The 27355-nt window shown below is 43.5% G+C and overlaps 1 protein-coding gene across 1 annotated transcript in view; it reads left to right on the top strand.

Moving 5' to 3' along the window:
- Gpc4 (glypican 4) overlaps window positions 1-26817 on the top strand; it is a 142049-nt gene extending 115232 nt beyond the window's left edge. Inside the window, exons 3-9 of the mRNA XM_004653980.3 lie at window positions 363-754; window positions 15326-15491; window positions 22046-22176; window positions 22265-22411; window positions 24737-24873; window positions 25894-26069; window positions 26160-26817. Of these exons, the coding sequence (XP_004654037.2) occupies window positions 363-754; window positions 15326-15491; window positions 22046-22176; window positions 22265-22411; window positions 24737-24873; window positions 25894-26069; window positions 26160-26362 (1352 nt within the window). The 3' untranslated portion in view covers window positions 26363-26817. The remainder of the gene's footprint in view (window positions 1-362; window positions 755-15325; window positions 15492-22045; window positions 22177-22264; window positions 22412-24736; window positions 24874-25893; window positions 26070-26159) is intronic.
- The last annotated feature ends 538 nt before the right edge of the window (window positions 26818-27355 follow it).

Raw genomic sequence — 27355 nt, 5'->3', positions numbered from 1 at the left:
TCTTCTGTTGTTGTTTCTGTAGCCCAGGCTGGCCTTGAACTTGTTGAGGAGGAGAAGAGGGAACAGAGAGGGAGGGAGTGCTGTGTGATGTCCAGGAAGGTCCTGCTTAAAATTTCTTTTCCCCTTCTCTCAGACGTAGACACATGAAATAAAGCTAGTCATGGAAGTCCCTTTTCGTTGACAACTGCTTTGAGCTGCCACATTTCCCAGAAGAAACTCATTCTATATTTGAACATGCCTTTTAATTTGATGAGGGTTTTTTTTTTTTCAGTTTCAAATTTATCTCAGAAAAGCTCAGTGATTTAATTGCTAAAACACCCTTTTCCATCTCTCTCTCTCATTTCTTTTGCTTTTGCTTTTAGAGTTCTTCAAAGAACTACTTGAAAATGCAGAGAAATCCCTGAATGATATGTTTGTGAAGACATATGGCCACTTATACACGCAAAATGCAGAGCTGTTTAAAGATCTCTTTGTGGAGTTGAAGCGCTACTACGTGGTAGGGAACGTGAACCTGGAAGAAATGCTAAATGACTTCTGGGCTCGCCTTCTGGAGAGGATGTTCCGCCTGGTAAACTCCCAGTACCATTTTACAGACGAGTATCTGGAATGTGTGAGCAAGTACACAGAGCAGCTGAAGCCCTTTGGAGACGTCCCACGGAAACTGAAGCTGCAGGTCACACGGGCGTTTGTTGCAGCCCGGACTTTCGCACAAGGATTGGCAGTTGCAAGAGATGTTGTGAGCAAAGTCTCTGTGGTAAGCGGCGTATGCATTTGGGGTTTATTTCATTATTTTTTTTATTTTTTCAATATTTGAGAGGGGGGGCCATGACAATGGTCATGGCAGAGCCTCCAGCCACTGCAAATGGACTCCAGATGCATGCACCACCTTGTGCATGTGGCTTAGGTGGGTCCTGGGGAATCGAACCTGGGTCCTTAGGCTTCACAGGTAAGCATCTTAACCGCTAAACCATCTCTCCAGCCGCCCGCCCCCCCCCCCCCGAGTTTATTTTTGATTAGTTTTGTTTCATCTTAGACACTTTGGGTAAAGTCCAAAAATAAGTCACTACAATTTCATTGGCTCAGGAAAAATCTTATCTTGGTCTCTTGCTTCTCCCTTTCCACATGTTGTCCTTAGACACGCACTCAACAATACTATTCTGTTTTTTAAAAATTATTTATTTATTTATTTGAGAGTGACAGACACAGAGAGAAAGACAGATAGAGGGAGAGAGAGAGAATGGGCGAGCCAGGGCCTCCAGCCTCTGCAAACGAACTCCAGACGCGTGCGCCCCCTTGTGCATCTGGCTAACGTGGGACCTGGGGAACCGAGCCTCGAACCAGGGTCCTTAGGCTTCACAGGCAAGTGCTTAACTGCTAAGCCATCTCTCCAGCCCAACAATACTATTCTGAACATCTTTATATATCAAGGCTATTTTCTGTGATTTTCCTTCCTGGCTGTTCTGTAGACAGAAGTATGTTGTATGCTGACTTGGAATGTTAATTTTCAAAAGGGATTTCACAAACCTCCTTCTCTTTTTAGCTTATTTTTTCCTCTTGCAAAATACATACACACACACACACACACACACACCACACTCACACACCATGCAGACTTGAACCCACTAGTTTTAGTCTAAACAATTTTTGATACCCGTGAGGAAGTTTCCTCATTATAAGGAGTCCACAGAAGTTCTCTGGAAGACAGAGTTTCTCATAACAATTAATGTACACTGCACTGGCCTTGACCATGACTTTATGTGATTACCAGTCCATGAAACAACATGGTAATTTGGGAGAAGTCTCCTGTGCCTCTGTGTCTTTTCTTCCCAGAGATTCTTTGCAGGGCTACATTAATAAGATATCAATTATTCTTCTGCCTCAGTGACATGGGCAGTTTGTTTTTGCAGTGCTCGGAGTGGGACCCTGGGCCTTGTATGCACTAGGCCAGTGATTATCCACTGAACTGTTGCTTAAGCCCTGAACATTTGGGAAGACTCTTGTGACACTACCCTTCCATGACCTAATACCAGGGAATAAGCAGATAGATATACTGCAGGTAAGATTAAGAGCTTAGTAGGTTTTTTTTTTCTTTAACTTCTCAAAGGGAAAACCAACTTGTGAAGCATTCCTCCAAAGCCAGGCTAACTAACACAGGCATAATGGTTTGTGTTTTGGCCACTAGTTGCCTTGCTGACTGGACAAAAGGCCAGCATCAAAACCGTACAGCACTATAAACACCATAAAATTAGCCCCTTGGGCTGGAGAGATGGCTTAGCGTTAAGGCGTTTGTCTGTGAAGCCTAAGGACCCAAGTTCAACCTCACAGTACCCACGTAAGCCACATGCATCTGGAATATGTTGGCATTGGCTACAGACCCTGGTGTGTCCATTCTCTCTCTCTCTCTCTCTCTCACTCTCTCTCTCTCTCAAATAAATTTAAAAAATAAAATATTTTAAATAAAGTAGCCCCTGGCTTGCGTGCCATAAAAATCATCTACAGTTAAAATGACTTAGAATTTGTTCATTTATTATCCAAAGTAAATCTTTTCTTCTTCTCTTATTTTTTTCTTTTCTTCTCTTTTCTTCTCTTCTCTTCTCTTTTCTTTTCTTTTCTTTTCTTTTCTTTTCTTTTCTTTTCTTTTCTTTTCTTTTCTTTTCTTTTCTTTCTTCCTTCCTTCCTTCCTTCCTTCCTTCCTTCCTTCCTTCCTTCCTTCCTTCCTTCCTTCCTTCCTTTCTTTCTTTCTTTCTTTCCCTCCCTCCCTCCCTCCCTCCCTCCCTCCCTCCCTTCCTTCCTTCCTTCCTTCCTTTCTTTTTTTTTGAGATAGGGTTTCACTCTATCCCAGGCTGACCTGGAATTCTCTCTGTAGTCTCAGGGTGGCCTTGAAATCCTGGCAATCCTCCTACCTCTGCTTATTTTCTATGTCACCAGGTGCTTATTAACAAAAATTCCCAAACAGGTACTACTAATTGTTAAAGAGCAACCAGGTATGCACAGAATGTACTGTCACCTTAGAGAGGGAACCAGTGCTGACCAGGGGGAAGCAAAAGATCAAAAAGAGCTGGTTCTGTTCTGGTCTTCTTCCTGGAATCGGGTGATCCTACAGATTCATTGATGGCTTCTCTCATCTCCAGGCTTTAAATCATCAGGAAACATTGCAATCTGCTTTTGTCCACTCCTTTCCTTTCCTGATATTTTCATTGTTTTGTAAGCCTCTGGAGGCATCAGTAAGGGAATTGTTATAGTCAAAGCAATAACCTGATCCTTGCACTTCTGCCAACATGAGCAATCACCATTCATCTTGGAAGAACTTAGGTCACAGTCCCAAAGCAGCATACAATTAATTAATGAATAAATCAACCAAGATCCATGTCATGTATGTTGTACCGCACCTGGAACATGGTGCCCCCTTGAGCACTTCCTCACTTCATCTTAAGCTGAACAGATGGAAGGGTGGCCCCGTGTGCTTTAGATGTCTGTATATACATATGTGCATCTGCATGCTGTGTGTGTAACGCCCTACGTAAGGGTTTGAAACGTGGTTTCATTCCATTGGCCAACTCTGAGTTCCAGTGTTAGTTTTTGGGAATAAGAAACCTTTATGATATTTTTTTTCAGAATTGATATCTATTCTCTATTCATTCCATCCTTATGTCTGCCTAAGAGATCTTTTCATAGATTTACATAAACTCTGTGACTTCATTTACATATGGAAAGGCGATTTGCCAATTACTTAGCTAAAAATAATGTTTTAGTGGGCAGGAGAACTAGATATCGGAGTCAGTCAAGTGCTTGCCCCACAAGCACGAGGATCTGGGTTCAAATCCCCAGCACCCATCTAAAATGCCAGGTGTGATGGTGCGCACTGAAGAGGCAGAGACAGGAGGAATCCCTGGAATCACTGGCCAATCAGTGGAACCTACTTGGAAACACCCAGGCCAATGAGAGATCTGGTATTAAAAAGAGGTGGGTAACACACCTAAGGAATGTCACCAGGGGCTGTTCACTCGCACATGCACACGCACACACACATGTACACATGCATTGCAAAAAATCACAGACCTTTTAGGGCTTCACTCCTGAGCTTCATCTGTACCAAAGGACTGATTTGAAACCAAGCCATTCGCCCAAGTTGATTTCTGTTACTCAAATAAAATAAAAGCAAAACATAGGCATCAAATCACTTTTTCGAGATGATAAACTATGAATCGTGTCGAAATCAATCTTGTATGGAACGTTTCTGTGTAGCAGAAAGTGTGCAAAAATGTTATTACATCAACTCTTTGAGTACGACTACCAGCTAAGCAGAATTTAAACTGGTGGCATGAGGAACACAGGAAATGACCTGGTTGTCAAAAGTATTTCAGGTTGCACTTGTGAAAAAAAATCCCTGTAATTCCTAGCATTCTGATTCTCGAGCGCTGGAAGTGCTCACCAGAGATTACTACATAGGTGGGCATCCACTTCTGCTAACCCCTGCCCATCTGCCATTCCCAGCTGGAAAGAGAACATCCTAAGAGGTGAGCACACCATCTTTTGGAGCACAATACAATTAACGGTCTTGAGCCTGAAAAAAGCCTTTCAGACTAGGAAATGTGTTTGCTAATTGAAGAGGCCCAAATTGTCCACTTATCTACAAAGAGCTCTGTAAGGTCAAATATATAAAGCATCCTGGCCTTTGGCTGCTCACCGAATCCTTTCCTTGGGGAAGGTCTTACTTTCTCTTCACGAGTGGGCACACTGCTTTCCCAGCTTACCTTTGCAACGAAAGGGTTGCAGTTCCAAGTTCAGCCATGGTTTGAGCCTTTGCCACAGCCATTAGCACCTGCAAGCTTCCCTTCGCCATCGAGAAGGGCACTGCCTAGACTCACTTCGGTTTTCCTAGGCTCAGACCCCCAGTGGCTTTATCTCCCTCCTTTGAGCGTTACGATCCAAAACTGCAGAGAAGTGCCCTTGATTAGTAACAGGTGGCTCAAGAATACCCTGGTGCTGCACATCTTTGTATGACTTGTTCCATCTTTATCTGTCATGGTTCGTGACCCATTTCTTACTTACCTGCCTGTAGCAGCAGTTTTGCCTGGAAGGAGCATGTCTACTGTGGGCTTTAAGAAATGCACAAGTGGGGCTGGAGAGATGGCTTAGCGGTTAAGCGCTTGCCTGTGAAGCCTAAGGACCCCAGTTCGAGGCTCGGTTCCCCAGGTCCCACGTTAGCCAGATGCACGCATCTGGAGTTCGTTTGCAGAGGCTGGAGGCCCTGGCGCGCCCATTCTCTCTCTCCCTCTATCTGTCTTCCTCTCTGTGTCTGTCGCCCTCAAATAAATAAATAAATAAATAAAAATTAAAAAAAAAAGAAATGCACAAGTGGTCACATGCATCATGAAACTTAATAGCTCCTATGCCAAAGAGTTGCATTCCCATGGTTTCGATTAACATTAGTGTAATGGGACTGTGGATACACCCCCACCCAAACGACATGGGTTATAATTAGAATTGGGTGCCTTACCATTGGGATGACTGTCCTGCCTTGAAAAACAATTTCCACTGATCCCCCTTCATTTCCCTTTCTTCATAGGGCCCCAACACCTGCATGAGTACTAGACAAATTATTTTGCCATTTCCTCAAATCATCATAAGTATAACTTTTTGAAAGCCTTCAACATAAAAAAGCCTTCAAGGAAACCAAGTATATACTTCCACTCCACCTTTAATATTCTTTGTCACCCACACTCGTAAAGTTTAGAAATGCGAAGAGCAAAGTGGGTCTCAAGCTATGGTAAGGATAGGGATAGCAAGTGAGCAAGAGATGTCCAGGGTTGAATAAATTCATATTGAGGGAGTTGAACTAGTTTCAGAAGGACAAATAACATATTTCCACCTTATTTGTCTGCCCTCAATTTTAGATAGATGCATAAAATTATGTGTGGATATATGACATGGAAGTAGAAGCAAAACTGTCTAGAGGAACAAAGAGGATTAGTAGGGGAGAGTAGGGAATTATAGGAAGAATATGTGTGCCATACAGTATATACATGTATGACAATGTCTTTGTTACAGTACTATGTAAAAAAAGATTTTCAAAATATCTTCAAGGGGGTTAGTGCAATGATGCTTCAAGTTATGGATCATAACTGAGGCTAGTCATGTCAGACAGAATTCAGACATACTTTCAAGTACACCTTTAATCTCTGTCAATGTTGTGCTTTCCATTCTGCCTTCACAATTCTATTATCAGATCACTAGGAGGGAACTTCTCATCCTTGTTTCTTTGTGTGTGTGCATAGCATCCAAAACTCTTTAGGAAATTGCAGAATAAACTCATCACATCCCCACAACAAGGGTTGGTTCCCTATCTCTTGCTCTTACCATAATTTTGGGAACTATTTCCTGTTGTTTTTATTGGGTGCTTATGTTACCAAGCAACAGATAAAATCTAGACCTTTTCTGTTTGTTTGGTATAAGTGGCTGTGCAAAAAAAAAGAAAAAAAAGCAGCAATGAATGCATGTTAGGAGCTGGAATAAACTATACAGCAATGTGTTTCTAACTTCAGTGCAGCTTACTGACTACCATCACTGTGTAATGTAGCTTAAGGCTTGTTCTGAATTACTGAAATGAAATCCAGGCTGTGGCAAGACTGCTCCAGCATTTTTCTTTTTGTAGGCTTCTTGCTGTAGTTTTTTTTTTTTAATGTGGTGTTTGGAAAATGCAGGTTATTTGGTAGAAAGGCTCAATCTCTGTTAAAAGAAGATTGTCTACAGAGAAGGAGACTGTTCTGCGAAGGCTTTTTATAGCAGATATGGCCAGCAGATGTCATGGAACAAGCACATCTTCAGGAAGGCAGGGATGAAATGGCTTTTTTTTTTTTTTTTTTGTAGTGCCTCTCAACCACTGAGCTATACCCTAGCCTACAATAAGTACTTTTTTTTTTAAAGTTTTTTTTTTTAATTATTTCTTTGAGAGCGACAGACACAGAGAGAAAGTCAGATAGAGGGAGAGAGAGAGAATGGGCGCGCCAGGGCTTCCAGCCTCTGCAAACGAACTCCAGACGCGTGCGCCCCCTTGTGCATCTGGCTAACGTGGGACCTGGGGAACCGAGCCTTGAACCGGGGTCCTTAGGCTTCACAGGCAAGCGCTTAACCGCTAAGCCATCTCTCCAGCCCAATAAGTACTTTTAAAAGAGCCTTGATATCTTCAAAAAGAAATAAAATTCTTCCCCACTGCCTTTTCCCATAGTAGACAGTCTGGCTCTGAAAATCTGACATTCTAAAGTCCCTCTTAGGGTTGCCTTAATGTTTAGAAGGCTCTTGGTCATTCTTGAAGGAGTTTCTAAGCCTTGGGATATGGAGATTAACAAATTGTCAGTGTGGGTCAATAGCTCAGATTGATTTTTTAAAGTTTTTTTTTTGATCATTTTTATTTATTTATTTATTTGAGAGCAAGAGAGAGAGAGAGAGAGAGAGAGAGAGAGAGGGAGGGAGGGAGAGGGAGAGAGACAGAGAGAATGGGCACACCAGGGCCTTCAGCCACTGCAAACTAACTCCAGATGTGTGTGCCCCTTGTGCATCTGGCTAACGTGGATCTTGGGGAATCGAGTCTCAAACTGGGGTCCTTAGGCTTCACAGGCAAGTGCTTAACCGCTAAGCCATCTCTCCAGCCCTCAGAATGATTTTGATACTTGAGTTAATACAGAAGTATTTAGTCCGGATATGTTGCTGCCTTTCCACCCTTTCAAAGTCAACAAACATTTTCATTCTTCCAGAGTGAAACCCTTTTCCTGCTATAAATCATGACCCTTATAGTAAGAACTCATTTTCTCTGCTACATTTGGCTATAATTCTTTCCAAATTTTAGAACTTTGGTAAAATGCAAATTGTTTTCTACGTTTTGTCAAAGAGGACATTTTAGTGCTAGATATGAAGTGTTGTCCCTCTGAGGTACACCCCATCTTGTTTCCCCCATGCCCAGTACTGTCTTCTTGAGCCTTGCAATACTTTGTGAGCAGAGGCTGGTGGAAATACTCTGTAATTACATCTTTTCTCTCACCTAGTACATGGAACAGTAAGTCATTACTGTTTCATTAAGTAATATACCTTGTCACCCAAGTATCTAGTTAATATGGACTACTCCCAAATTGATCTCCCATAAGTTGATGCATTTCATCAGTAAACTTTTTTTTTCCTCAATTTTTATTAACATCTTCCATGATTTTAAAAAATATCCCATGGTAATACCCTTCCTCCCCCCACTTTCCCCTTTGAAACTCCATTCCCCATCATATACTCTCCCCATCTCAATCAGTTTCTCTTCTATTTTGATGTCATGATCTTTTCCTCCTCTTAAGATGGTCTTGTGTAGGTAGTGTCAGGCACTGTGGGGTCATGGATATCCAGGCCATTTTGTGTCTGGAGGAGCACGTTGTAAGGAGTCCTACCCTTCCTTTAGCTCTTACATTCTTTCCGCCACCTCTTCCGCATTAGACCCTGAGCCTTGGAAGGTGTGATCAAGATGTTACTCAGTACTCCAGTCACTTCTTTCCAGCACTATGACGCCTTCTGAGTCATCTCAAGGTCACTGCCATCTCATCAGTAAACTTTAAAAACACAAATTACCTCTACAAAGCATACAGCCCCTAGCTTAATGTTCACTGTGTGTGGGGACAATGAGGGAAATGTGAGAGCTAAACAGGAAGACCAGACCCATGTTGCTGCTCACAAGCCTCCTATGGTCCATGACTCTAAAGTAATCACTCACTCATATCACAGTAATGAGCCATGCTCAGCAAAGGGGTGTGGAGCAAAACATTTTCCTAGCATGTTCATTCCCTATTACTGAAAAAAGAAAAACAGCAACAAAAAGATACACATCAATGGAGTTGTGGCAGTTACCTTCTAGTTGCTGGGACAAAACACCCAACCAGAAACAGCATAGGGAAGGAAAGGTTTTACCTGTGGCCTGCGGTTTTAAGAGGAAGCTTCATTATGGCAGGAACGAAGAGCTGGCATTCGCATCTCCACATAAGCAAGAAAGGGAACTAGGGAGCTGGAAAGCTGGCTTAGCGGTTAAGCGCTTACCTGTGAAGCCTAAGAACCCTGGTTCGAGGCTTGATTCCCCAGAACCCACGTTAGCCAGATGCACAAGGGGGCGCACGCATCTGGAGTTCGTTTGCAGTGGCTGGAGGACCTGGCATGCCATTCTTTCTCTTTGTCGCTCTCAAATAAATAAACAAAAATAAAAATAAAATAAAAAGAAGGGGAACTCAAACATGTGCAGCCACACTGGGCTATGATCCACCAAGACCTGCCCCAGGAACCCACCTCTTCCAGCAAGACTCCAAAAATGTGCCAGATTTTTCACAGACACATGAGACTGTGGGAGACATATTACATTCACGTCACCACAGACATCAAGCACACAAACTCTAGAACCAAACGACCTGAGTTCAAAGCTTGGTTCTTTGCAGTTTATTTGAATAATTTTATGTGAGTCTCTTACGTTTGGGCCTCCCTCAACTTCTTCTGCAAGATGAGATACTAATATGTGCCTCATGAATATTTTTAGGTTTAAGTGAGTTAATACATGTAGGACCCTTAGGCCACAACCTGAGACATAGGAAGTACTTCATAAGTGCAGCAGATGAATGAGTAAAACCTAGCCAAAGCTATCTGTAGTAACTGTCATAAAATAATTATTTCCTGAAATCTTCACACCTAGACCCTTTTAACCATGTAGTCATAAAAATTAAGCATCCCCCCCCTCTGAGCAGCTTAAATCATTCTTTTTGTTTAAAAAAGAGGTGTATTGTTTCCCTTTTCCTGTTTAGTCTTTATATGATCTTGAAGAAATAACTATTGCAACTCTGAGAGAAGTCTAAAAATTGTGACCTTTTAAAAAAATAAAAAGCAATCATAGCCTCCGCCCCTGTTCTTCCCCAAAGCCCCAAGGGTTCTGATGTTCCTGTGTTCAACATACCCTTCTAAATAAAACAAAAACATGTCAACTACTAGCTTAGAGCTGTGCCCAATGTGATCATCACATCGAACATTTTAACTGGCATGCTGTGCCTTAGAGGATAAATCTAAGGACTAAAAAAAGGCCCTGGAGTGTGGTGGCTCTTTTGTCAATCCCTGTGTGGCATGAGCTCCTACTTGGGTTTCGGCCTCCCAGAATTGAGTTTGATGTTTGCCAGGGCATAGTGTGAATGAATTTGAGTTTCTCTTCAACACAAGGTCCCAGAATGAAGTGTGACTTGATGCTCTGTACGTTTGCTCATGAACAAGATAATAGATCCCTGGAAATGTGAGGAGACCACCTAGCAGTAGGTGGGATATTATCATGTGACAGGCAGTAAGAGCCACCATTGCATCAATGAGACCTGAGACACTTGCCACTTATGCCACAAGAGAATTTAAATTGGGCTGGGGAGATGGCTTAGCGGTTAAGCACTTGCCTGTTAAGCCTAAGGACCCCAGTTCGAGGCTCGATTCCCCAGGACCCACGTTAGCCAGATGCACAAGGGGGCGCATGCGTCTGGAGTTCGTTTGCAGGGGCTGGAGGCCCTGCTGCACCCATTCTCTCCTCTCTCTCTCTCTCTCTCTCTCTCTCTCTCTCTCTCTCTGCCCCTTTCTCTCTCTATCACTCTCAAATAAATTATTTAAAAAAATAAAATGAACAACAAAAAAAGAGAATTTAAATTGCAGTCCTATACAGTGTTGCTTGGTGTTTTCTTCCCAAGGGAAGTGGCACACCTTTGGTTCATCACAAACCAGCCTGGCTTCTTATTAAGAAGCCATCCCAGAGATGGCCATTTGCTTTTACCCTGGAAGTGGTGAGAGATCAGAATATAGAGGCTGTCCTGCCCTCTGATCAAGGCTTGGAATGTTAGCCTTATTGAAAGAGATGAGGCCTTGATCGGGACTCTTTCCTGCTTAGTTCTCATGGCTGCTGAAAATTCCATCCCTTGGTACTAGGTCCTTGCTTCCCAGGTTCTGAATCCCCTCCGTGTGACCCCAGGCATGGTGGTCTGATGAGTGTCTGTGAGAAGAAAGATGGATTTTCTCTCGCTTTGGTATTTTATACATCCTTTCTTGTCCCAGTTTTCTTATAACCTCTCCGTCTCTCTTTTCAGTTCTGGTATTATTTAGTGTTTCCATATAGCATGTTAATAGCCAAGTGCCTTGTGATCATTTTAGTAGTTACACAGCAAATCACGTGCAGAGCCTGAGCCATACTTCGCCAAAGAATAAAATGGCGAAACTTTGCCAAACCCAGCTTTATGATCTTCCTTTCATAAAAGCAAACTGGGACATTTCATTTTGTGTCTGCTTTTAAAACTGAAGACTTCATCAGATGATTTTAGGGGTGGCGTTAGGAGGTCGACTGCCTGTGTGTTTTGACTCACAGTTACACTAGGTTGCTCTCCCCCACCCTGTCCCAATAAAGAATAGGAAAGAGCTTTGGGCAAAAGTTTCTTGAATATAATTATCTTGAGTTAAATTTTTCATTCGCTTCTTAAAGGTCCATTTCACTGTGGGATGTCTTTGTGTTTTATAGAACAGATCCCATATCATTCTTACTTGCTTTGATACCTCACACAAATGAATGCCTTACTAATCACTGGCAAACAGTAGGTGCTCAATAACTATTCATAGGCATTTTAGCTTTCTGCACTTTTTTTGTTGTTGTTGTTCATTCTTATTTATTTGAGAGTGACAGAGAGAGAGAGAGAGAGAGAGAGAGAGAGAGAGAGAGAGAGAGAGAGAGAATGGGCGCGCCAGGGCCCCCAGCCACTGCAAACGAACTCCAGACGCGTGCGCCCCCTTGTGCATCTGGCTAACGTGGGTCCTGGGGAACCGAGCCTCGAACAGGGGTCCTTAGGCTTCACAGGCAAGCGCTTAACCACTAAGCCATCTTTCCAGCCCTGTATTTCTTCTTACCTGGGCATTATCTTCTTTTAAGCACAATATGTAATAATGAAAAGTTCTGTTCCATAATATCCTCCCCTTTGTTCTCTCCTCCTCTTTTTCTTTTTTGGTTTGGGACAGGGCTTCACTTTGCCATGCGCAGTGACCTGCCTCAGTTTCCCAAGTTTGGGGTTAGAGGCATATATTTATATATATTTTTCCTGGTAAGGCCTCAATCTTGCCCAGGTTAACCTGGAAATCACTATGTCATGTTAGGGTGGCCTCAAGCTAATAGCGATCCTCCTACCCCTGCCTCCCGAGTGCTGGGATTAAAGGCGTGCGCCACCACGCCCTGCGCATGCATTTATATTTTTCATAACTTCTTACCATAACCTTCATTTCTGATAGATCCAGCCATTTAGCAGTCTCACAAATGTGGAGGCCTACTAATAGAAGAAAATTAGCAATGCGTAAGCATAGGGTTTTTCAATCCTGATTTTAAGACAGCAGGCAAATGTGACACATCTGGGAAATCTTTTTTTTTTTTTAAATTATTTATTTATTTATTTGAGAGCGACAGACACAGAGAGAAAGACAGATAGAGGGAGAGAGAGAGAATGGGCGCACCAGGGCTTCCAGCCACTGCAAACGAACTCCAGACGCGTGCGCCCCCTTGTGCATCTGGCTAACGTGGGACCTGGGGAATTGAGCCTCGAACCGGGGTCCTTAGGCTTCACAGGCAAGCGCTTAACCGCTAAGCCATCTCTCCAGCCCTGGGAAATCTTTTTGACACAAATATTTGGTAAGGTACAGCCCTGGGATCAGTAATGTCTGCCATTGTTATACTCTCTTTTACTTCAATGTTCTCATCTCTTAAGTATGAGAGCAGTGTTCATTGATTGCTAGGGTCTGTTCCAACACGGACTTCTGTGGTCCTGTGACTTGGGCCCCGCTCCATCCTTGAGGCCTGATTGCTCATCTGTAAAATGAGAGATGGACGAGTATCAAAGTCCTAACAATGTGTGACTCTAAAAGAATGAATTTGTAGCTATCCAGAAAATCGAGTTATCTAGAGAGCCATTCCTCAAGGGTATTGGTTAGCCAAGATTTTACTGTACATTAATACACAGTTAAAAGGACTAATTTAATGCCTAGAAAAACATTTGGGACTGGTTAAAACTGTGGAAAAAAAAATCCTGATTCTTTGTAGAGAATGTTGACTTTAGCGTATACAGTTACCAGCTTGTTGTTGCCTGTGCTTTCCCCTTTTAGGTTCCAGTCCTGTTTGGAATAAATCAGAGGGTACGTGTGTGCGCATGTGCATGTGCGCGTGTATATACGTACCTGACAATGTTCAGTTTTTCTCCTGACAGTACTAATCATCTGCTCCTGTTTCTAAGTGACTCACCAGAGCAGGTGAAGCGCATTGTGGGCCACCCTGTGGACCAGCATCTGTTCCCTGTTATACTGTATGTTTCTAAAATCAGCACTTGAAGAACTGGTTGATATTGATAGGGAAGAATGCAGTAATCTTCTGATGAAGTCTCCAGAAGAGGGGAGTGGGACAGAAAGTAAGCGAGGAACGGTCAGTTAGCTGTAAGCATGTGATACCTAGCTGTGACCCTCTCTAAGCATTTGTGGAGATGAACGTATGCTCCCAAGCAATTTCACATTACAGAATTAGAACAATGAAACCTTACGCCGTTTCTCTGCAGAGGGTGGCTAGCCTGGCGTCACTTAGTACTGTTTCCCTCCCCACAGTGCTATCATAGGGGATCTCTGTGTCTGCTTAGTATTCAAGCCGTAATAAATTCTCGCTGCACAATGTACTCCTATGCATCAGATCTTCTTTTTTTTTATGTTTTGTTGTTTTTTCCCCCTCAGTTTTTATTAACATCTTCCATGATTATAAAAAAAAAAGATCCCATGGTAATGCCCTCCCTCCCCCCACTTTCCCCTTTGAAACTCCATTCTCCATCATATCCCCTCCCCTTCTCAATCAGTCTCTCTTTTATTTTGATGTCCTGATCTTTTCCTCCCCTTAGGATGGTCTTGTGTAGGTAGGTGTGATCGAGATATTCCTCAGTACTCCAGTCACTTCTTTGCAGCACCATGGTATGTTCGGAGTTGTCCCAAAGTCACTGCCATCTGAAAAGAGAAGATTCTCTACCCAAAGTGAGAGTAGCATTAATATAAGGGTATGAACATTAAGAGAAGTGCTTACTGGGCAGTTTGATAAGCGTAGTATATACATTTATCCAGACATCAGCAGATGTTACTCTCTCCCCCCCCCCCAGGGCTCATGACTATCCCTGTTTTAAGTTTGCAGTATCAGGGATGTATTCCCTCTTGTGGAGCAGGCCTCCAGTCCAATTAGAGGGCAGTTGGTTTCCCTCATAACAAACATTCCATTATTGCATCTGTTGGCTCATTTGGCCCGGCTGGCCAAATATAAGGTTTGTAGTGTCCACTGTTGAGTATCTTCACTGGTGATTTCTTTCTCCCCCATTGAACTGCATGCAGCCTGGCTTCTTTCAGCTTGCTGTCAGCTGTTCTACATGGAGGAGGTTATCAGCTCCGTTCCAGCAGGATTTCTCAGTGGCCTTGTCACATCAGATATTCTTGTCCCAAATCCCTCCATCTCATTCAGAAAAAGCCACAGTGCACATTCTGGGGAGGTTTTGTTCATTCCACTGCCCTCTCTGGGGATGATCTGTACTGAAATCCAGTGGCTACTTCCAGGTTTAACAGAAGCCTCACCTCTTCCTCTTCCATCATGTGTTCCCTGAGCACTCCACGCTCTACTGCTTCCAAGCTTGCCCAAGGTCCCAGTTCCCCTGTAAAATGCATTAATTTCATCTTCTGAGACAGAGAACAAAGAACACAGAAAGTATGTTTGAAAAACATGGTTGAAGGTTAAAGATCAAAGGACAGTCTTGTAATCATTATTTGAGAAGATGTGCCTCCTGTATTGCAGCCTGGCTCCATTAAGTAGTGATTGTAGGGCCCAGAGCAGGTGGTGCATATGCGTGGTGAGAGGAGAAGACTGGAAGCTTCATACAGGGGGAGGGGTTATGAGAGAAATAAGCATTTACAAGGTAACTGACAGATTGGTCACTGAAGGTCGTGTGATCAACTAAGGGCATAACTCGGCGGTACGAGCTTATATTCTAAGCACGGCAGGCTTTGAATAAACAAATAAAAATAAAGTCATGCAGGATTCACCCCCGACTCCCACTCCAACTTTCCAGCACCCAACTTCCATTTGCTTAACTTCAATCGCTTTCACTTCCCTCAGAGGCAAGTCAGGCCTCCAAACTGTGATCGGTAATAACTCATCCTCAAGTTCATGGCCAGTCGTTCAATGTCAACTGGATAGTGTGTCTGTTTTAGCCCCATCACGACTTTCTTCTTCCTTGTCACCCATTAGGTGAACCCCACAGCCCAGTGTACCCAAGCACTGTTGAAGATGATCTACTGCTCCCATTGCCGGGGCCTCGTGACCGTGAAGCCATGTTACAACTACTGCTCTAACATCATGAGGGGCTGTTTGGCCAACCAAGGGGACCTTGATTTCGAGTGGAACAATTTCATAGGTGAGAGAGTGTTGCTGTTTTTGTCTTACTAGAGATGGCCCTGCTGCTGGGGCCACAAGGCATGTTGTAATTGCCAGCTACGAAATTTCTATTCATTTTCGTGTTAGTGTTTTCCAGAGCATTAGCTATGCCGCACTTGGTATGTGGGGGTTAGAAAACTCATTACAAGTTACTGAGAGAGTGCCTTTTGGATGATTTCGGTTGTAAACTCCATTTTAGTATGCAGCTTGGGTCCGTCCATGTTCACTTTGGAGGCTAGCCATCACAGAGCTGTGAAAATGTGTTTAAAATGCTTTCTCCCTTTCTCGGACACTGCAGCTGAATCTTTGGCAAACTGACCAGATACCCATTTGTTCCTTGAATCAGGAGAACCATGATGTGGAAAATTAAAGAGTTTGGTTGCTATAGAGGATTTAGCCATGGTAGACTACTCTTGTGTGAATGAAGGACTTTTCCACTGATCATTTAGGAAAGAAGGATTCCTGCATATATCTCCCGCCTAGGAAACCAGCACTGGTACACTAACAACATTCTAAGCAAAGTGGCTGGGCTCTACAAGGGTTATTAAGATTTAGAGCAAAAGACAATGAAGTCTAATTGAAACATCCAGCCACCAACTACTTTGATGCCTCCGTAGTGCGTACTCGAGTCCTGAAACCTCAGTGACCAGCTTTGGAGCTCTCAGTGGAGAGCATTGGTGGAACCCCAACACACATGCCCATACCTCACCACAACAAACTCATTGCCCGGTGCCCTAGCTGCATTGGCAGAATTACAGAATTTAAGTGTCTTTATGAAAACCTGTTTTTTTTTTTTTTTTTTTTTTTTTTTTTAACTGATGGTCCATATCATGGGAACATGCATGTAATTTGATGTCTTGGTGGTTCTGGATTTTTTTTCCTTTGTTTTGTTTTTAGGGGAGGAATTTTTAGGAATTATTTAGTCGTCATGAGAGCTAATTACCATGTTGGACTCTGGAAGGGCAATAGTAAATGGGCTTTAGCAGATTCTTAAAAATACAGACATAGGATAAAAAGTAATGTGAAGCACTTTAGCACAGTTGTGGTCTCAAGGGCTCAAAGCTGGAAGACCTGAATAAAAATCTTTTACGGGGCTGGAGAGATGGCTTAGCGGTTAAGCGCTTGCCTGTGAAGCCTAAGGACCCCGGTTCGAGGCTCGGTTCCCCAGGTCCCACGTTAGCCAGATGCACAAGGGGGCGCACGCGTCTGGAGTTCATTTGCAGAGGCTGGAAGCCCTGGTGCGCCCATTCTCTCTCTCTCCCTCTATCTGTCTTTCTCTCTGTGTCTGTCGCTCTCAAATAAATAAATAAATAAATAAATTAATTAATTAAAATCTTTTACGTACAGAAAGGCATAGCCCCATGAAAGGGGAGGCATGAGACCAGCAAAGACACACATGAGTACCAGTGACGTGTCGTTCAGAAGTCAGGGGAGATACTGTTTCAGAGTATTTCTTTTGGAATAAAATCAATGGGTGTTTCTAAAGTCAGTGTCTGCTTGGCTCCCTGCTTTTTCTCTCCCATCCCGCCCTCTCATTAGAACTTCTTCACCGTCAAATGTCAAGTTTGCAATTTTCCCACGTTGAGCCCATATATAAGATAAGGTCTTGCCATGTACCCAGGCTGGCCTTGAACTTACAACCCTTGAAGTTTGTAGCTCAGTTGGTAAAGTGCTTGCACATCATGCAACCCCCCGCCCCCAGCACCATGTGAAGCAGGGCATCATGGTGATACATGCCTGTGATCCCAACACTGGGGAAGTAGAAGCAGGAAGATCAAAGCCTTAGTTCTCTAACAAATTCAAGACCAACCTAGGCCATTTCAGTCTATCAGTAATTTTCACAATCCTTCAACCTCTGCCCCCAGAGGGTTGGGATTATAGGTGTGCTTCCTTGCACTTAGCAAAATTGAAGTAGATTTTTTTTTTAAATTTTAATGTTAGTTGATATTTTATTTTTTTTCAAAATTTTTTATTTATTTATTTGAGAGCGACAGACACAGAGAGAAAGACAGATAGAGGGAGAGAGAGAGAATGGGCGCGCCAGGGCTTCCAGTCTCTGCAAACGAACTCCAGACGCGTGCACCCCCTTGTGCATCTGGCTAACGTGGGTCCTGGGGAACCGAGCCTCGAACCGGGGTCCTTAGGCTTCACAGGCAAGCGCTTAACCACTAAGCCATCTCTCCAGCCCAAGTTGGCATTTTAAATTCTCCCCATAATGAGCTGTTTGTCTGCTTAGAGGTGGAGTATTTTCCATGCAGTACAGCAAGCATGGGGATGGTGACCAGGCCTTCCTCCCTTTCTCAAACCTGTGCATCCTGAGTGAAGCACACGGGACAGTTCCCATATTTGATTCTATTAGTCCACCTGTCCAGCAGCAAACTATGACTAAGTCCTTCCACCCTCGTACTAAAATACAACTTCTTCTGTCCAGATCCACGGCAAACTCAGACCATACACTGGCCTGCATCGTTTATGTCTTCACCCTTAAGTTGTGGCTGTCCCTCGTAGTACAGTTTTTAAATTATATGTGCTGTCTTTGAAGAAACAAAAATTAAGCCCCAGTGGAAATTGATGGAATTTCTGAATCTACTCTCTTCACTTATTTTAAAGGACTTTTTTTTTTTGGAGTAATGAGATATATGCAGTTCTACATAGCCTTCATTTTTTAAGAAATATTTATTTGTTTTTATTTATTTATTTGACATAGAGAGGGAATGGGCACACCAGGGCCTCCAGCCACTGCAAACAAACTCCAGACGCATGCGCCCCTTGTGCATCTGGCTAACATAGGTTCTGGGGAATGTAACCTAGGTTGTTTGGCTTTGTAGCAAACACCTTAGTTGCTAAACCATTCCTCCAGCCCATAACATTTATTTTATTTTTATTTTTATTTTTTTATTTTTTGAGGTCAGGTTTCACTCTAGCTCAGGCTGTCCTAGAATTCACTGTGTAGTCTCAGGGTGGCCTCGAACTCACAGTGATCCTCCTACCTCTGCCTCCTGAGTGCTGGGATTAAAGGTGTGCACCAATCATGCCCAGCTCATAACTTTCACTTTTAAGGGCTATACTGGTTTTTTTTCTTTCTTTCTTTCTTTTTTTAAGTTTTATTTATTTGAGAGAGAGACAGAGAGAGAGAGAATGGGTATGCCAGGGTCTCCAGCCACCGCAAACAAGCTCCAGACACAGGGGCCACCTTTTGCATCTGGATTATGTGGGTTCTGGGGAATTGAACCAGGGTCCTTTGACTTTGCAGGCAAACACTGTAACCACTAAGCCATATCTCCAGCCCTGGTCTTTCTTTTTTTTTTTTTTTTTTCTAATAAGCTGATATAAAAGAGCTGAGGTAATAGCCATGTTTAACCTAATCCTGTCCTTTTCCATAAATTTTCCACAAGGGTTTAATTAATCTGTTCCATGGTTATAATTCAGTCCCAGTTTACATGCCTGTGTTATAACCTCCCCCACCACCACCAAAGAATCTTTCTTTTAAATGACCTCACTTAATTAATGCTTAAAGGTTTTTTTCAACCCCTGAAAAATCAGATCTTGGGGTTCCAATGGGAAACTGCCTTCTGCTCTTCCATTCAAGTTCAGAGGCTAAAGATGTAGGTTTCTGGTAATATTTATTAGAGGCCCAGTGCAAGAGGAATCACCTTCCCTTGTGAGGAAGATGTGCTTTCTTTCCAGAAAGTGGTGAGAAGCCACTGAAGTTGGTATTCTGAGGTAGACCTGCAGTTGGACCAGACCCTTTAGGAGACCTCACAGGGATTTTTCAAAGTTTCTAGCAACATCATCTGCATATCACCATGAGCCATACATGTGGAAGTCTCGTCAGTCTTTATCGTGTGGGGGGGGGGCTTCCAATAGGTGAAACACCTTAGAGTTCACATTTATTAGAGATTGATTCAGAAAACATACCAAATACCCACCTTCCGAGACCACCAAAGAAATTGGTATCTGGAGCATCATAAATTATTTCTAGGTACAACTTGTCCTCTGTCACATCATGTTACTGTGTTAACATTTATTTGACTCAACGTCAACCCTGTTAATATCACATGTTGCTGCCAGTGGGAATTTAGTAGTGGGATAGCTGGCAGAGATACCAGCCAGTTCTTGGCAGGAGGCAGGAGCCAGTCAGATATCCCACAAACAAGAGTCTATGGTCTATGTCAGCCAGAAGAAAAGTAAAACCCCAGAGTAACCATCTTTGGATTTATCCTGGTGCTTCTTTTCGGGGTGGGTGGCTGCTATAGAAAGGCCATTGGATGGCCAATCAGGACTTCCTGCAGGGCTGCACGCAGCTTTGGCTCCTGGGCTGTGGGCTGTGGGTAGAATATATCCTCAGTCGCATTCTTCAGCCGTGCGACATGCAACGCCATGGCACCGGCCCCAACAAAGGCCCGGTTTGCCTCCCCATTCCCAGGCCCTTGTGTATGGCCAGGCGACTCCAAGTTTACAAAGACGCCAAACAGCCAGAAGAATCAGGGTTTATGTTTCCTTTCACAAACACATTAGTGATCTGGCCTTTCCTCCTCACTAGGGGAATAAGTAGGTACAAAGTGCACTGAGGGTGCTTTTTTCCCCCCTTGTTTAAACCTCTGCATTTTGGATGTTTACTATCTCTCTATTCATAATATTTTTATTTGGAGCCAGCAGTTTCTTCTTGGCTTACGGAGGAATGTGCTTTCCGCACATGGCAGTCGTGACGCTTTGACAATGATGAACACATTTACGTTGTGCTCCCCTCGTTTACAAAAGTTCTCCTTTTGCGAGCACATCAAAAGCATTTTTCCTCCCCTCCAGCACAATGGCATATTCATGTTGTCAGCCCTTACTCAGAGGTTAGAGGCATCACTTTATCGGCAGTTACCACAGTGCAATCTGAAACTTCATTTATTACTTTAAAGAAATTACATCTCAGAGAAGTCTATTCATTGTTGATGACATTGGACTTGGAGCTTAAAGAAATAGCCTCATGATTGAAAATGTTGCGGAGCATTTGTTCTAGGTTGAAGGTGAACAGTTGATGACCTTTTTTTTTTTTTTTTTTTTTCATTGAGATACTGAGGATTAAACCCCTTTCCACTAGAAAGCTAACACAGATGCTCAGCTGGGGGCTGCGATGTAGAAAGACATCAGCCTTCTAGAAAGGAGCTCTTCTTTCTAGCGGGTTGACCTTGGACTACCTGGAGAGTCCAACTCACTTGTTGGCCCTAGAGTATAATAGAAGAAAACAAGTTTAAAAGTTCATTTCTTGTCACTAATGAAACATCCTTGTTCTCCTTTGGTGATTTCATTTCCAAGAGTTCTAATTTTGTGCAAGTATCAGACAAAAATACCCTCATAATCACAACAAGCACATATGGCAAGAAAACAAATACAGCTTGTTTTGTTTAAGGCATTCAATTCTTTGTGGAAAATGCTGGGCTCCTCCAAAGTCTAAACGTGCCTTGCAGGTAATTGGTGAAGATATACACTGTGAACAGACAAGTTGTAAGTTGTGTTTCGTGTCATGTTTTTGCTGAAAGACAAAGAGGCATGTGTATTAGTTTAAAATAAATTGAGGCCCTTGCATTTGTAATGGGAAATATATCTCAACCCCGAAATGGCATGATCCAAAGTTTCATTATTTGAAAAGTCATTAGAATTCGTAGGACACTTTCATTTGTATTTCCCAACTGAGCACTTAGGGATCTGGGAGTTTTCATTAAGAGAAATGAAAGAGGACTGGAGAGATGGCTTAGCGGTTAAGCGCTTGCCTGTGAAGCCTAAGGACCCCGGTTCGAGGCTCAGTTCCCCAGGTCCCACGTTAGCCAGATGCACAAGGGGGCGCACGCATCTGGAGTTCATTTGCAGAGGCTGGAAGCCCTGGCATGCCCATTCTTTTTCTCTCCCTCTATCTATCTTTCTCTCTGTGTCTGTCGCTCTCAAATAAATAAATCAAAAATTTAAAAAAAAAGAGAAATGAAAGAAGCCAGGCATGGTGGTGCTTGCCTTTAATCCCAGAGGTAAGAGGATGAGGATCAGGATTACCATGAGTTCGGAGCCACCTTGAGGCTACATAGTAAATTCCAGTTCAGCCTGGGCTGGAGCGAGACCCTACCTCAAGAAAAGAAAAAAAAGAAAGGAAGGAAGCAAAGAGAAAGGGGTTTGAGAGAAATGAGAAAACTATTGGTATGCCAGGATTCTAACTGATTTATGTGTTTGCCTCTTATAAATGGAACCTGAAGGGAGACCATCCTAGGGGAGCTGAGTGACATGTCATTGTGCCTCCAGCCTTAGCATTGTTAGCCTGGGCACTAGCTGACACTCTAGCAATAGTGCATCATTGAATGGTCATCTCACCATTTTGCACTCTAGAGACTTAGTGTTATGTCATGGCTTACTGCAGTTTGGTGTCTTGGAAATAGACCTGAAAACATGCTCCCCTCCCATGCAGGAAACAAGTTGGTCCAATAATGAGCCTGGTGGCTCCAGGCTGAACTAACGATTTACTCTGTGTGCTATATTCTTCCTCAAACTTCACGCTAGATGCCATGCTGATGGTGGCGGAGAGGCTGGAGGGTCCTTTCAACATCGAGTCAGTCATGGATCCCATCGATGTGAAGATTTCTGATGCAATTATGAACATGCAAGATAATAGTGTCCAGGTGTCTCAGAAGGTAATGAAGATAGGGTGCTGGGCAAGAGAGCTAGAGGGCCCCTCCGTCTTGCAACTGACCTAATATGAGCTCGCTTGCTCCCATGTAGGTTTTCCAGGGATGTGGGCCCCCCAAGCCTCTCCCTGCCGGTCGAATTTCTCGATCCATCTCTGAAAGTGCCTTCAGCGCTCGCTTCCGGCCATATCACCCAGAGCAGCGCCCAACCACAGCAGCTGGCACAAGTCTGGACCGACTGGTGAGCACTTTGGGAGGAGGAGCTATGTTTGATGGCAAAGCACTGTAAACCCTTGCTCACAAATGAACTTGTAGGCACTGGAGGGGGTGGATCAGTGGGTAAGAGCATTTGCTGCATAAGCATGAGGGCCTCACTGGTCAGCAAGTCTGATGGAAAAAACAACAGCTTTGGGTTCATTGAGAGAGACTCTGTTTCAAGGGAATAATCTGGAAAAGCAATAGGACACCTAATGCCCTCCTCTGGCTTTCATATGAATGAACATAGGATACACGCATCTGCACACACACATACATAAATACATGACTTATGCACACCAAAAAAATAAAGAGCAGGAGCCAGGCGTGGTGGTGCATGCCTTTAATCTCAGCACTCGGGAGGCAGAGGTAAGCGGATTGCCGTGAGTTCAAGGCCACCCTGAAACTATAGAGTATATTCCAGGTCCGCCTTGGCTAGAGAGAAACCCTAACTCAAGAACCCCCCCCAAAAAAAATAAAGAGCAGGGAGAGGGGAATTGGGGAGACGGTTCAGGAGTTAAGAGTGTTTGCCACACAAGCATGAGGCCTTGAGAGAACCTGGCATGGGATGAGTTCACTCCCCAACACGCATGTCAGAAGCTGGGCATGACCATACATGCCACCTATAACAACAGTCCTGTAGGAGGCAGAGTGAGGAATCACTGGGGCTTTCTGGTCAGCCAGTCTCACTGAAAATAGCAGCTCCAGGTTCAGTGAGGGAGACATCTCAAGGAAATAGAAGTATAGACGTGATACAGAAGGAACCCAGTATTCTCTTCTGGCCTGTGCACATGTGGGCATAGGGCATACACATATGTACAAACACATGCGTACACTATCCACACATCACATCACACACACACACACACACACACACACACACACACACACACAGAGAGAGAGAGGGGGGGGGAGGACTTCTAGTTGGAAGGCTTATGAACATGGGTATTTTTTTTAATTTTTAATTTTTTTAATTTTATTTATTTATTTATTTATTTGAGAGAGACAGACACAGATAGAAAGACAGAGAGAGAGAGAGAATGGGTGCGCCAGGGCTTCCAGCCTCTGCAAATGAACTCCAGACACGTGCACCCCCTTGTGCATCTGGCTAACGTGGGACCTGGGGAACCGAGCCTCGAACCGGGGTCCTTAGGCTTCATAGGCAATTGCTTAACCGCTAAGCCATCTCTCCAGCCCGAACATGGGTATTTTAAAACATATTTTATTTATTTGAGAGAGAGAGAGAGAAAGAGAGAATGGACATGCCAAGGCCCCCAACCACTGCAAATGAACTCCCGACGCATGCACCACCTTGTGGATCTGACTTATGTGGGGACTGCGGAATTGAACCTGGGTCCTTAGGGTTTACAGGCAAGCAAGCACCTTAACCGCTGAGCCATCTGTCCAGCCCTGAGCATGGGTCTTTGAAGGTGTAACTTACCAAACAAACTGTAGATGGATGGCAGTAATTGTGCGTCATTTTCTAGCCCAGTAAGTTCCTTTATAGTCAAGGAAATGAATGTAATAAATTTAATCTCCAAACTTCCTTTTAGTATCACCATATGTTTATTGAGTACCTACCATATACCCGCTACTAGACATATTGAAGCTTGGAAAAAAAAATACAGGTCCCTGTTCTCAAATGGCCCCATCAAAGGGGCAAAAGTATTTGATGGTCCAGACTTCCTAAAATAAGGAGATAGATGGGCAGTGGTAAGACGGGAGAAGAATAATGGAATATAGACCGATTGCTGTATACTTGGCAGCATGTCGGGACAGTATCAGCGTATTAGTACAGAAGTAGGAGGGAACATGAAGCAGGGAACCTGGGAAGTCCCCGGCAGGTAGGGAGGAAGAGGAATGGCAATAAAGTAACCCAAAGGGGATGTTATCTAAGCTTGATCCTAACGCAAGGAATCGTGTATCATCATTGTGTCGGGCCTCATGATAGTTACATTAAAAGAGTCAAGTGGACATTGGCTTTAGGAAACTCCTTCAGAATTTGCATTTCTATTAATTCCTCTGTGTGATTCTATATTTCTATGCATGAATTTGAGCTGCATACTTTTCTTCTGCATGCACTCGAGAAATCGCATTTAGATCACTCTCAGAAAAACTTAGAAATGACCAAAGGGACATCCGTTGGTTTGGTTTGGTTTGAGATAGGCTTTTGCTATGCATTGCAGGTTGGCCTCAAATTGGCATCACAACCATGCTGCCTCAGCCTCTCCATACGCATCCACCACAGCATCTGACTCGTGGGAGTTTTGTGTTGGTTTACACAGGACATTTTTTTTCCCTCCCTACTTAGGTTACTGACGTGAAGGAGAAGCTGAAACAAGCCAAGAAGTTCTGGTCGTCCCTCCCAAGCAACGTGTGCAACGATGAGAGGATGGCTGCGGGAAACACCAACGAAGATGACTGCTGGAACGGCAAAGGCAGAAGCAGGTCAGCCTGGCTCTGCTTGGGTGCCTGGCTCACTTGGCAAAGGGCTCTCTGGTCACCCAAGGCATCAGGAAGCAATGCCACAGAAAGCAATGCCACAGAAGGCTTCTGGCTGTTCTTAGGCATGGGGCTTTTTAGTACAGGTGTTGAAAAGGCACTTGGATCCTTGTAGAGGGTTTGACAGTTTTAGTCTAACATTAGGAATATTCCAATAGAGTCATTGGGTTATTATTTTTTTTTTAGTGTCATTGTTTTCAAAGCATTTAATGCTTGTGACCATTGGCCTTATAAAACATCGGTTCTCATTAAAGTCCCTCTGGGGGGTTGGAGGGATGGCTTAGTAGTTAAGGCATTTGCCTGCAAAGCCAAAGGACCCAGGTTCAATTCCCCAGGACCCATGTAAGCCAGATGCACAAGGGGCCACATGTGTCTGGAGTTCATTTACAGTGGCTGGAGACCGTGGCTTGCCCATTTTCTCTCTCTCTCTTTCTCTCTCTGTCTTTGTCTGTCTGTCAAATAAATAAAATATATATCTTAAAAAGTCCCTCTGAGCCACATGTTGGGTCATGATATGCGGAGACATTTATCGTACCAATAACTGTGGGCTAACTCCACAATGCATGACCCATATACATCAACAAGGAGGGGCCATTGGGGAGGGGGTAGGTCACGGATGAGCCTAATAATGGTACCAAACTGCCTGTATTTGCTGAATAGAAAACTAATTTAAAAAATAAAATAAAGTCCCTCTGGGTCTCTCCCCAGTATACTGTATAACTCATTTGGAGGCTCCCTCCCCCCCTTTTTTTTTTTTACTTTTGATCCCAACAATTTCCCACAGATGGGTCACTTTCCCAAAGCTCATGGTCAAATCACAAAACCAAGACCTGTGCACAGGAAGAAGAACAATTACCGCTCCAAGTTCACCATGTTCAGTGGGAATACTAGAATCTAGTAGCATTTGTTGGCAATGTCTTAGTTTTGCTTTGCTGATCTTAATGGGGGCCATTTCTTTCACTTCAGGTACCTGTTTGCAGTCACAGGAAATGGATTAGCCAACCAGGGCAACAACCCGGAGGTCCAAGTGGACACCAGCAAACCGGACATAGTGATCCTTCGTCAAATCATGGCCCTTCGGGTTATGACTAGTAAAATGAAGAATGCTTACAACGGGAATGACGTGGACTTCTTCGATATCAGTAAGCCTCGGTGACTTTAAGTATGGGCTGGTTTTGTCTGCCTTGTGAGGACAGCCTGTGCATTGAGATCTCTTCCATTTTCCAACACAGGTGACGAGAGCAGTGGAGAAGGCAGTGGAAGTGGATGCGAGTATCAGCAGTGCCCTTCAGAGTTTGAGTCCAATGCCACTGACCACTCTGGAAAGAGCGCCAATGGTAAAGCCGACAGCGCCGGTGCCCGCGTGGGGGCACAGCCCTACCTCCTCGCTGCCCTCTGCGTCATGTTCCTGGTTATGCAGAGAGAGTGGAGATAATTTTCAGACTCCAAGTAAAATTGTTCATCCTCAGAAAGTTAAAAGGCACTGGTTATCACTTTTCTACCATCCTAGTGACTTTGCTTTTTAAATGAATGGACAACAGTGTACAGTTTTTACGATGTGGCCACTGGTTGAAACAATGTTGACTTTGTTTTTTCATTCAGTTTGGGGAGACAGATGGGAAATCCGACATTAAGTTTCTTTGTTTTGTTTTCTTTTTTTTCCTGCTCCCTCAGAATCATGTTAAACGTGGCTAACAGTGTAGGTACAGAACTGTAGTTAGTTGTTCATTTGTGATTTTTATCACTATTGTTTGTTTTTGCTCATTTCGTTTGTGGGGGTTTTCTTTTCCAATTATGATCTCACCTTGTTTCTTCCAAGAAAACCAGGGTCCTTTCTTGGCATGTATCATGTACGTATTTCTGAAAATATTAAATAGCTGTACAGAAGCAGGTTTTATTTATCATGTTATCTTATTAAAAGAAAAAGCCCAACAAGCCGTAAAATTTCCATTCCCTGTTACTTTAGCTGCCTTATCTGGAAACAAGTGGAGGTGACTTGTGGTTTTATTACTATTAAGTTAGCACACAAAAGCAGGCTTCTGAGCCACTTGTTTGACTGTACTTAAACATCAGTGCATAAAGGTGTACATCATTCGTAGCTGGTAGTTGAAAGAGACTGCCGACTACCATCACTCATTTTGGTTGAGTTGAATTATGTAAGTAAGCTAAGATTACAGACATATAGGTCGATTTCTCGAACATACTTACACTTCAGGTACATCCCATCCAGGAAAGTGATGCATTGATTTAATCATCCACAAAGGATAAAAAACATTTGGGATGTACACGCTTGGATTTGAGGGTGTTTTTAACCCAGGCAAGTTAGCTAGCCACTGGGTAATAGTTTTCATATCCTCACGGACCTTACAGTTTTTTGTTTTTTGGGTTTTTTTGTTGTTGTTGTTTTAATGCTGATGGCACCAATAAT

This window comes from Jaculus jaculus, chromosome X (assembly GCF_020740685.1).
Source record: "Jaculus jaculus isolate mJacJac1 chromosome X, mJacJac1.mat.Y.cur, whole genome shotgun sequence".
NCBI lineage: Eukaryota > Metazoa > Chordata > Mammalia > Rodentia > Dipodidae > Jaculus > Jaculus jaculus.
The sequence above is the reverse complement of the archived record's forward strand: the minus strand, read 5'-3'. Positions and strand labels throughout refer to the sequence as shown.